Source organism: Helianthus annuus, chromosome 13 (genome assembly GCF_002127325.2).
Source record: "Helianthus annuus cultivar XRQ/B chromosome 13, HanXRQr2.0-SUNRISE, whole genome shotgun sequence".
Classification (NCBI taxonomy): Eukaryota; Viridiplantae; Streptophyta; class Magnoliopsida; order Asterales; family Asteraceae; genus Helianthus; species Helianthus annuus.
The window spans coordinates 169,620,071-169,632,639 of record NC_035445.2 but is presented as its reverse complement, the minus strand read 5'-3'; the positions used below and the strand labels follow the sequence as shown (position 1 = coordinate 169,632,639).

Below are 12,569 nucleotides of genomic sequence, written 5' to 3'. Positions count from 1 at the left end.
TTTCTTGATTGGAGTTTGACTTGCTGTTTTTTTTATATAAATTTCTTGATATGTGTTTGGTTTTTGTGATCTCTTGATGATAATTTTTTCATTCAGGTTTGACTTTTATGATTACTTTTGTTCTGTTACCTCATTACCTGCATCTAAACTTATTATTGTAAACTAAAGTTGCAATAGTATAGGATATCAAACAATCATGTCATTATAGTAGTAGTGCATTCTTACTATCTAAATCGCATTCACTAGTTGCAACATAAATCTATTAATAACCTAGGACAATATTAATGTAAACTTTACAGGTCATGTCTACCTTATATATTGATTCACTATAAGACATTGAACACGAATGGATACTTTTCGAGTTACTACCAAGAGAATTACATCTTTCCAGGATAAAATGTTGTAGGGAGATTGACTTTGTGGATCACAATCAAACGAAGACTTAACTAAATTGGGGAAACCTTGACTTCAAAATTGGAGCTCTAGATGTCGAAATTGGGTGCCGAGAGTCGGGGAAAACCTGCCTATAGCATTTGTCCAAGCGTGTGGCTCGGTGAGACGTTTATGTCCATTACTTATCCCCCGTTTAACTTCAAACATAATGAAAGTTATGCCCATTTTAGCTTGAACCATTTTGCAGTCCACTTCCGTGTGTCTAGTCGCACCAAATACGAGTGTGCTAGATCATGGATCAACTCTGTATCACCATCAATGTGAAGATTAAGCATCAATCTGTACTTTGCACTTTTGTTTTCATTCACCTTGATAAAATGAAACAACTTAACTAAATAGGAGAAAAGATCATCTGCACATACGCAGATTCTTGAGCCAAACAAATTCTTTGTCTCGCTTGTGTTTCTGCATCAAAACGGTAAATCATGTCAAAACCGTAAACATACAATATACATTTTATGATAATCTAGATACTTTTGCTTTGGTCATACGACATAACTTGAAGGTTGACTGTTAAACCAGACCACATAAAATTTTACATATCAAGGGTTTAGTTACATGATCTGAACGAAAAAGAAATGATCGATATGGGTTGTGTTTTACTAACCTGCAAAGCTGGAAACAAAGGAACTTTCTGGATGAATGCAACAATGTGATGAAACCATCTTTCTGGTTCAAACTTATCAAACTTCACCTCATAACCAACAGACAACATCATCACCTGCAAAGCATATAAATCGGCATCTGATGGTAATGTTTCCACCTAAACATTTCAGTCTAAAAAAAAGGGTAGTTGCACGGTACCCCTGACCGCGGAAGGGATCTCCCTTCCCAGTTCACCACCCGACAAGGATCCCTGGCGGCAAATACCCATAGCCATCAAAGAGGGGTAAGAAACATGTTTCGAACCCGAGACCTCTAGTGTCCTCGGTCCGGCTTTAAAGCGGGTGTCGGTGGCCACCAAAGTGGCACTAATGGGAATTGAACTTGGGTCTCCATTGGAGAACCCAAGTCACTCCACCACTAGGCCACTTGTGGTGGTTTAAACATTTCAGTCTAGTAAACAAGAGCATATGAAAAGTTTGCACATTTGTAGTACTTCACTTTTTTTTAATCAACTTTAGAGGATGTAAAGTTACCCAAAGTGTATATTTAAAAAAATAACACCCTTGAAATTGATTTTGTAAAAAAATTAGGCTATCATTGAAATAGTACTTCTTTTGTTGAGACGCTAATTATTAATAATTATTAATTTATACCACTGGAACTGCATGATGGTCTTGATAGTTCCGTTGAAATCTGCATGAAGATACTGCATCTTTTTTAGGCTTTCTTCACTCACACTGTTTGCAAATTCTACAACATTTGTGACATTGTTTCTCATTTTTGCTGTTTCTTTGATTTCTGTTGCAGCCTAATCTTGAAGCATGTAATTGAACCAAGTTAACGCAGTAGATGTACTCCCCTTTCCAGCAATTCTGATGTATCTTGGATCTGTTTTGTTGATTTGAAGAAACCTTGATAGATTTTATTCTTTCTTTAACTGCAATTTTAAAAATTCAAGGGTCAAACAACACTCTTTGACGTTAGTGTCCAAACCCATTGCTTTTAAAATTAAATATAACAAGGATGTTAAAAAACAACTTTCTATCCCAGTTATAAAACTATTCTCAAAACAACGAAGAGTAGTAATCAATTTTGAAATAAATATAATCCATTTGACATCAAGAGTCAAACTGTAGTTCATATTTTGTGGATGTGACAATTTCAACTCATTTATATATAATACAAGGGTTCATGTTGTTATCTCAAATGGATCAAATAGTATTATTGAAAAAGTATACTCAAAATGTGTTATTTATACTTAAATGTGTGTGTATATGTATATAATATGTGTGTGTGTAACATAATTCTTTTATATTTAGATTGACCTTTTTCACTTGAACCACACATGCTGTGAAAATCAACTTCAAAGGCATCTTTGAATACTGAATCCAACGTGCTATCATGAATAAATCCTGTGTTATATCATGAATACCAATAATCAAAACCAGCTTGTTATATGATAATGGGAAGGTCAAATGCTGTAGAGTAAAAGGAACTTACACTTATGTCATTGATGCTTTGATTGTTATTTGCTGATTTAGTCATAATCTACCCGAGATTTACACCATTTTCCTGAAGATTACACTGCCAGAATATCATTTACAATGTCATGCAAGGTTAGAGGAACCTGCAAAACATATATGATATTTGATTCGATTGTCCAACTAAATTGAGACTTCTGATCTAAGATAATGAGAAAAATGCTTGATTTACGTGTTTTACAAAATGCTATATTTTGAGTGGAATTCCTAAAAATGCGTCATTGAACTAACTCAATTCATGAATTGTTGAACACACTCAATTCAAGAAAAATAACAACATATCCATTCAGCCCCCTCTGATTTGAACAGATTATTGAATTAATCAAACCAAAAGTCAAGGTGATATAAAATAGGGTATTTCCCCTAAAAAAAGCTGCTTAATTGGGTATTTACCCAACTTAAAATTAAAATTGAAATTGCATATATCCCCTTCCTTAACTAATATAATTTCAAATTTACCCATTTTGATTTATTTTATTAAAAACAAGTTATGTAATGACTTTTTTACCCTTATTTTTACTAAAACTTAAAAAAATAGAAATTTATTCATTTTTACTAGTCTTTGTGGATTTTTCACAATTCTTTAAAAAAAACATATTTATTCAGTTTTACTATTTTTACTAAAACTTAAACACTGAAATAAACCGCTAAACTAGTAAAAATCTACAAACACTAGTAAAGATGAATAAATATGTATTTTTTTTTAAGTTTTAGTAAAAATAAGTGTAAAAAAGTCATTATATATTTAACTTGTTTTTAATGAAATAAATCAAAATGGGTAAATTTGCAATTTTATTAGTTAAGGAAGGGGATATATGCAATTTTAATAGTTAAGAAAGGAGATATATGCAATTTTAATTTAAGTTGGGTAAATGCGCAATTAAGCAGTTTTTTAAAGGGAAATATGCAATTGTCCCATATAAATAAGGGATATTGGCCTCTAATAATCCCTAATAGACATCATTGGCCATTGGCAGTTCCGACTTTTTTTATTCCCTCGTCCCATCTTTTATATTAGAGCAATCTTTTATTTTTTGTTGACCAACATAATATTTGTAAAATTATGCACATTAACATTTAAGAATTATATACATCCTATCTAGGTTTATCAAAACTCTTTTAAGTAAAATTTTAGAAATTGGCAATTGTTATTTACTTAATTTAAATCAAATAACCCGATCTGACACCACACTTGAATCGGTTTGACCCACACGGATTCCAACTCAACCCAAACCGCCAATATGTATATTTGTTCCTACTCTTGTTACAAAATCCAACTCGAACCTATTTGAAAAACCGGTATAATATTAGGAAACTAGGGGTTTAAAAAGGCTAAACAATTTCAACGCGACCCAAACGGATTAGTATATATAGGATCAAATATTTTCCTTCATAACTGGCTTACAACCCAACCGATTTTGAATCAAAACGGTTTTAACCAAACAACCTGGCCAAACTGAGCCAGTTTTGCTAAATAAAAAAGAACAAATGTACACCTCTATTATATTCTATAGATGGGACCAGTTAGGCGTAATATAACATTCCTTAAATGTAAATCAGTTGGGCTTCCAAGCTCCAACATTAGAACAGTACTGGACCAGGCCCAAACTAGAAAGAAACCAGGAGCCCAAAACTTTAAAAATAAATAATTAGAGGTGTGGCGATGTTAATTGTTACCTGAGGGTGTGAACAGCGGTTCGGTGATGGGTCGCCGGAAAAATAATGGCGTCAGCGAAGCCATCGGCTGTGATGGGTTTAGAAATCCGATAGGATGTGAAGATGGTTGTATGATGTCGTTTTTCGGGTATTCACGGCAGGAAATCTGTTTTCAATGACTACAGAAGAAAGAAGAAGAATGTAAGGATTATTTGTTTGAAACAACGACTAGCAATAATTTCTACGTAAGAGACAATTGCTATTTAATTAACAACTACCTCTATTAGTCTCTTATATGTGGATGTAGGGGATATGAGATATGAGAGATTCGGGGCCAGTAGTGGGAGCCTCTTCCTTCACACCTTTCTTTCAACTCCTACTCTTGTTACTAAAACCGGTTTGAACTCGAACCTGTTTGAAAAATATGTATAATCAGGGTGTCCCTAAGACCATCCATAAGAATTCTAAAAAAACTTTGGGCCTTGGGCGAGTAGTGAAAATTGAGCCCTAAAATATGTATTTTGAAAAACTATCTATATAAAAAAGCTTAAAATGTATTAAAAAGCTTAAGACATATATATTAAAAACCATATTTTTAAAAAAATTACAGCCACGGGAGATTTGGGCCTCGGGTGGTCGCCCGGCCCATCCACCCCTAAGAGCCGGCCATGGTAATATTAGAAAACTAGGGGTTTAAAAGGTGAAACGCTTTCAACACGAACCGATTTTGACTCAAAACGGTTTTAACCAAACTTGACCAAACCGAGCTGGTTTTGGTACACACCCAAATGAACACTATTATGAATTATGAAATAGTTTATATTGGGCTAAATAACATTCCTTAATTGTAAACCAGTTGGGCTTCCAACATTAAAACAGGCCCAAACTAGCAAGAAACCAGTCTTTGAAAATAAAATATTAGAGGTTTGACTATGTTAATTACTTATCCTCGTATAACTTCAAACGTAATGAAAGTTATTCCCTTTTTAGCTTGAATCATTTTCCAGTCCACTTCTCTGTGTCTAGTTGCACCAAATACGAGTCTGCAGTCTGCTAGATCATGGATTAGCTCCGTATCCCTATCACTTAATAATAATAATAATAATAATAATAATAATAATAATAATAATAATAATAATAATAATAATAATAATAATAATAATAATAATAATTTTTATATAAATTTAGACAAAAAGTTCTTTGGATTGATCAAATCCGATCCATTTTGAACGACTCCAACAACTACTAGTAACCATGTTGATTAGTCAAAGTTTTGGTTAAGTTAAAGAAAGAGAAATTGCTGAATATTTGAGTTGCATACCACTGAGATGCAGGATAGAGTCGTGAGAGTTTTTTTCCAAGTTACATGAAGCTACTTATGATTTCTCGGTTTTCTTCGCTCACACTATTTGCAAAATCTTTAATTTGTTTCTCATGTTTGTTGCTTCTTTGATTTCTTATTGAACCTTATCTTGAATCTCAGGATGTTTGCAGAGCATGTAAATGAACCAAATTATGGCAATAGATGTAGCCAGCCTCCTTTCCACCAATTATGAAGTATTTTGGATGTGTGTTGTTGATTTGCAGAATATCTTCTTTCTTCAACTGCAATTAAAAAACTTCAAGGGTCAAACAATACACTTTGATATTAATGGCCTAACCCATTAACGGATATAACTCTTTTATACGTTAATATTTTTTTCTAAAAATTACACCGTTAATTACGAGCATTTCATTCTCTTTAATTCGAGCACCCCGTTGCTATAGTTTCCTTAAAAAAATTACAGGATTTTGAATACCCGTTAGTTCATTACGTGATTTTGAATACCCATCACATGACTACGTGATTTTGAATACTTATTACGTGATTACACATTCAGTATAAATCCACTACGTGATTACACGTTCAATATGATTAAAAAAAATTATTAACGTATGAAAAAGTTATAGCCGTTTGAAAATCAAGGGGGAAGGAGTTCAAGTGGGAAAGGACCAGAATACCCTTTTGCTATTTGTTTCTTCAATTGTTTGAATCTCATATTTACGAAAATGCCACTGGATTACTTTGAGACATTGATCTTAAAAGATCAATGGCTTAAATACTCACGTATGCTTCGTACAAGACTCGTCTTGTATAGAAGCCAACCTCTATTTATTTTATATTCAATCCAATTATATACAACAAAATATGTGTGTGTAATATAATTCTGTGATATTTTGATGGGCTCAACCAAATAATGTGTGTGTAATATAAATAATATGTGTGTGTAATATAATTCTGTGATCTTTTAGGCAAAAAATATATATTAGGTGGGGGAACCTTATTTACGTTTTACCCCAAAACTTACAAAAGAATAGGAACAACCATACAAGTGGTTCTAAAGTTATTAAAACATAATCAAAACACATGTTACTTTTTAAACACTCCTTTAGAAAAAGTTTAGACGACTATTCTAAATAGTATATTTTCTGTAATCATAGTTAAAACATTAATTGGCCATAAGGTCAAAAGAAAACTAAAATGTTTGTACTAGAGTCCAACACTCCAACCCGCCTCAGTTCAACCCTACTAAAAAGTCAACAACAATAATAACCCGAACCTGTTTTGACTCGTTATCCAACCCACCCATAATTTTTACGGGAAAAAAGTATAAGCTTACCAGAAATGATCTTGTCCGTCATCAAGCACTTTGACCCTTTCCTTTAACTTAGCCTCTGGTCCGATATTTGAAAATTGCTTAAGACCTTCACTTTGAATATTGAATCCAACTGATTTTCATGAATAAATCCTGTGTTATATCATGAATACTAATAATCAAAACCAGTTTGTTATATTATAGGGTAGTCAAATGCTGTTGACTTAAAAGGAACTTACATGTATGAGAATACCAGTTTATCAACATATAAATTAATGTCATCATTAAAATTCAATTATAGGTTTTGAGCAACAAATCCTATTCCAACAATAAAAAAAAACAGGCACATGTCTGAGAATACCAGTTTATCATATGGAAATCAGAGGGTATTTAATTAACAAGTACCTGCCGTCCATGTAGATGCAGGGGATGTCGGTCGGCTGTGATGGGTTTAGAAATCCGATAGGATATGAAGATGGTGGTACGATGTCGGTTTCCCCCAGTGATTGGGTATTCGCGGCAGGGAATCTCTTCTCGGTGACTACAGAGAAACAAGAAGAAGGTAAGGGTTATTTATTTAGGCAAAAGATCAAATACAAATAATCTTAACATACTAAACATACAAATTGAAGGAAAACCCAAAAAGACAAGGTGGCATTTTTGTAATTACCACCAACTATCAAAGTTACAACAAAAAATACCTAAAAAAACACAAATTTTTTTTTTAACATTTTTTATTAAAAAATCGCTACATTTCGTTAGCAAAAAAAAAAAAAAAAAAAAAAATTTTTTTTTTTTTTTTGCTGCTACTAAAAGTAGCGATTTTTTAATAAAAAATGTTAAAAAATAAAATAAAATAATTTGTGTGTTTTTTTTTATTTTTTTAGATTTTTTGGGGGTTTAGTTTTTAGCATTTTAGCTTGGGTGGGGGGGGGGTTAGGTTTTTTTTAGGTTTTTGGGGGTGGGGGGGTTAGGTTTTTTTAGGTTTTTGGGGGTTGGGGGGGGGGGGTAGGTTTTTTTAGGTTTTTGGGGGGTGAGGGGGGGGGGTTTAGGTTTTTTTTGGGGGGGGGGGGGGGGAGTGGTTAGGTTTTTTTAGGTATATTTGTAGAGTAACTTTGATAGTTATTGATAATTACAAAAATGCCACCTTGTCTTTTTGAGTTTTCCTTCAATTTGTATGTTTAGTATGTTAAGATTATTTGTACAAGAACTTTACCCTATTTATTTAAACCAAACGACTAGCAATAATTAACAATTGCTATTTAATTAACAACTACCTTTCTTTCAATTAGTCTTCTATTTCGATGCAGGGGATATGAGAGATTCGGGGCCAGTAGTGGGATCCTCTTCCTTCACACCTTCCTTTCAATTTTGGGCAATTATACTCTATTCTCAAACTCAAAAGTGAAGGTAACAGTGTCTCTGGTAGATCCTTCACCTTTGGGCAGCTGTAGATGCCCAGATGTTGAAGGGATGTGAGGTGTTGGAGTCCCGTTGATAGTGATTCCAGATTATCACATTCCCTTATCTTCAGAGATGTAAGAGAAGAAGGGAAAAGGTGAGACGATTGACTAAAATCCCTCACATCAGGTTCACCATATAACGTTAGTTTAACAAGGGAAGCTGGGAAATTCTGATAGCCCCATTCTGAGATGGGCTTTTTCAACCCCCCTGTTGTAAGCGTAACCAGTTTGGGAGGCCAACCCCCACCATGAATGGAAACATCAATACCTGGACACCCTCTGATTTCCAGATGTTTTAACAAGGCGAGATTCTTTAGCTCAGGTAATGACACCAGACGTTTACAACCAATAATTGACAAACGGGTGAGGTGTGATAGCTGAAGCTCTGGAAGTGACACGATATGTGGGCATCGCATTACATCCAGGCTGGTGAGGTGAGTGGAGTTACTCAATTCACTGATTGATCTTAGATTTTCCCATCTATAAATATCTAGGGTTTCAAGCATTGGCATGCTTGTGTAGTTGATTTTTCCCTGAAGTTTATCACAATTGCTTATACGAAGTGATTTGAGCTTATTCCCTCCTCCTTCTTTTGGGAGGTAGACATCTGTAATAACTGAGCAATTTTCAATATACAAACTCTCAATGCTATTTGGACAGCATAATCGCTTTATGCTACTACAAGAATCTACATACAAACGTCTAAGAGATAACAGGCCGGTGCTGCTCCCAAAATTGTCATCCTCCTCTTTCTCTTCTAAACTTACCAAACCTGAACAATAAAATAATCTCAATTCCTTTAATCTCACAAGCAGCTTACTTGCCTCTGTTTCTGATTTCCACAAGTATTTTATTTCACTACATCCCCTGATACTTAATTCTTCAACTTCCTTAAGATACCTTATAACTCCTCTCCACACCTCATATGTAAGCCCTGATACACAAGTTATTTCCAATTTAGTGACTGAAGAAGCTACCTGAACCAGACTTCTCAAAACACCATCACCACATGTGTCAATTTCAAGAACCTTGAGTGAAGGCAGTGCTTGAAGTGAGACAAGAATCAATTGTGGACAATTCTTTACATAAAGCTCTTTAAGGCACGTAAACACTGCTGCTGAACCCTCATTTATAGTTGACCACCCCTCCCATCCAGACATATCTTGAAATCTTAGAACTTCAAGTGAACGGAAGGCGTTAACATCATTTCCCGTTAATTCCAAACCTATGATTTTAACCTCATCCATGCCTTGAATCTGCAACCTCTTAAGTGAAGGGAGCAACCCAAATGGGGGTAGAGATTTGCATTTTTTACAACCACATATTGACACATTAACCAACTCATGAAAAGAGCGATCACCAACCCAATTTGAAATTTGTGTTCCCCCGTATGACACGACTGAAAGCGTTTTCAACGTATCATTATTAGGTTTCAGCTCATTGAGAACTTCCTCTTCAAGTGTATCCATTCGTGAGCCATCAAACACATCAACCCATTGCAGCTCTAATCCAGTAATCTTTTTTAGAGATAAGTTCGCCTCTCGTGCATGCTTTGCGCTTTGCACTTTGTGCAATCCCTCAATGGAAACTTCCCCATGGAGATTTGTTAATCCCTTGAGCTCATTTATTGCAAAGCCATCATCTCCATCAATGATGATATTGGTGAGAGTCTCAAGGCTTTCCAATTCACCAATCCCCAATGGCAGCTTCTCCAACGGAGTACCTCTTATGTCAAAATGTCGTAACCTTTTAAGATTTAAGAAGCTTTTAGGCAACTGGGTTAAGTCCCAACACTCAGAAACAATTAATGTCTGTAGATTATAAAGGTTACCAACATTCTCCGGTAACTCTTTTATTTTTGTTCGAGATAAGTTAAGATACCGCAAGTGTTTCAAAGTACCAATGGAATCCGGTACCTCACTTATTTTAAAATGACTTAAAGAAAGGACCCTTAACAATGTTAACTCTAGAAGTAAGTCATCCAAAATCTTAGAGGATAAGTAACAATAGCCCCAACCTTTATCCACACCGAGAGATACTGCTAAAAATGTTCTCAAGCTTTTGGCTCCTTTGAATGCCTCAAACTTTTGGTAACCTACATACTCCTCGCGAGTAAATGACATATGGCGATATTTTGCCAAAGCTTCTGTCTTTGTCTTTGTATGATTGTCAAACCTTAGAAAAAATTCTCCGGCAACAAAAGTGGCCAAGTCATTCATCAGATCATGCATGATAAACATTGATTCATCATTAGGTGCATGCTGGAAAAATGACCTTGATAATAAAATTTCAAAATATTCACGGCCCAAGCGTTCTGGTGACTTGGACGGGTTCAAAAACTCTTCTGCCATCCATAATGATACCAACTCCTCCTTGTCAAACAAAAAGTCTTTCGGGAACAAGGAACAGTATGCAAACAACTGCTTCAAATCTGCAGAAAGTTCATGGTAGCTTATTCTAAGTGCCGGAACAATCTTATCACTGTTTTCCACATCTTTACCACTTTCAGTGGCATTACCAATTTCTACATCCCATATCTCGCTATTCAACACGTCATCCCAGTCTTCTCTATCTGTTTTCGTCCTTAAAAGCCTTCCAATTGCCTTTAAAGCCAAAGGCAAACAACCACACTTTTTCACAATACCTTCACCTTGCGGTTTAAGTGTCGTGTGTGAGTCGAAGTTATCTACCCCCAATGCATGTACTGCAAATAAACGCAATGCATCTTCATTCGACAAACTCTTGAGACGGTCTACATTATGAAAACCTATCTGTTTGAGCAATTGCTCCTTACGAGTTGTCATGATTATCCTACTTCCAGGAGCACATGATAGAAATGGGCGCACTAGGTTTTCCCAATCCCCATAGTTTTCACTCCACACATCATCAACTACTAGTAGAAATCGTTTGTCCTTAAATTGCTCAGTGAGAGCCTTTTGAAGCTGATTTAGATCTGTAAATTTCTTGTTTTCTTTAGTAACATCTTGAAGGATAGCATCAGTTATCTTGAATATATCAAAATCATCTGAAACACAAACCCATGCCTTGTGTTCAAAGTAATCCTGCACCTTTGTATCATTATACAAAAGTCTAGCGAGAGTGGTTTTTCCAACCCCACCCATACCAACTATAGGTAAGACGCTAAAGTTATCCTGAGATGACCCATCATCCCCCAACAACTTTTTAAGCAATTGCTCTTTCTCAACTTCTCTTCCGACAACATCGCGTTCTGGCAAAGAGGTTTCGCTTCTTCTACTAGTATTTCTTGGCTTTTCATCAATCTTAAGCAAACCTAGATCCGTTTTTCGTTTTTCTAGATTTTCTAACTCTCTGTTAATCCTATCTAACTTGGGAGACAGCCTATGAGTTAGTGAGAAATTTGTGCAGCATGATGGGATGAGCTTTCTTACCTTGCTGGTGGATGCTGCAGGTTCCTGCAGGGTGAGCTCACGATGCATAGCTTCAGTCGCCACGTCGTCGAGTACGTCGTCGATATCGTAAGCCAAATGTTGGAGAGCATTCAGCCATTCTTTGACAGATTTATGGGTAACCTCCTTCTGAGAGGCATCTTGAAGTAGATCTTGGATTCTGGAGAGTGTCTTCTTCAACTCCTTCAGCTCGTTGTAAATGCCATGAGCACGAGCAACTCGCTTGAAGGCTTCATCGGTCATCTTCTTAACAAGAACTTTGAGGAGTTCATTTGCAAGAGTTTCAGCCATGGTTTATAGTGATTACTTAAACTGGGAGGGGTGTGTGTGTGTGTGTGTGTGTGTAATAGCTAGGGATCTGAATGAATTGATGAGTGCACAGATCAAACAACGATTGAAACTGTTGTTTATAGTGAATTCTGCAACTTTTTTGGTCAAACTTTTATCTTTTTTTAATCTTATTGTGCATCTTCGGGCAGGCAGCCATTAGAGAGGGAGTAGGTAGTCATTAAAAAAAAAACCACTTGTTTACTTTCTCGAGAGGGAGTAGGTAGTTATTAAAAAAAACCACTTGTGTATTTACTTAATAATATTTGATGGATCACATGCGTTCCCAGATAAAACAATCAATCAGATTCGCTTTAGTGTTTGACAACAAAGGCGAGCCCATTTTGTTCTTAATCTATCTACTTTAATCTGAACCAAATTAACACTTCATAAAACAACCCGTTTTAACCAGAAACAAATTTGACCCCAAACTTTTAACTGACCCGTTTTAAAACTTGC

The 12,569-nt window shown here is 35.4% G+C and overlaps 1 protein-coding gene across 1 annotated transcript; it reads right to left on the bottom strand.

The window, feature by feature from the left end:
* Positions 1-8,180: 8,180 nt before the first annotated feature.
* LOC110902242 (putative disease resistance protein At3g14460) lies at positions 8,181-12,239 on the bottom strand. Its single transcript, XM_022148950.2, has one exon. It carries the CDS (start codon positions 12,072-12,074, stop codon positions 8,181-8,183), a length of 3,894 nt encoding a protein of 1,297 aa, XP_022004642.1. The 5' UTR covers positions 12,075-12,239.
* Between the last annotated feature and the right edge of the window lie 330 nt (positions 12,240-12,569).

Excerpts from the sequence above, each read along its gene's own strand:
- LOC110902242 (XM_022148950.2), bottom strand. The coding sequence starts at position 12,074 with ATGGCTGAAACTCTTGCAAATGAACTCCTCAAAGTTCTTGTTAAGAAG.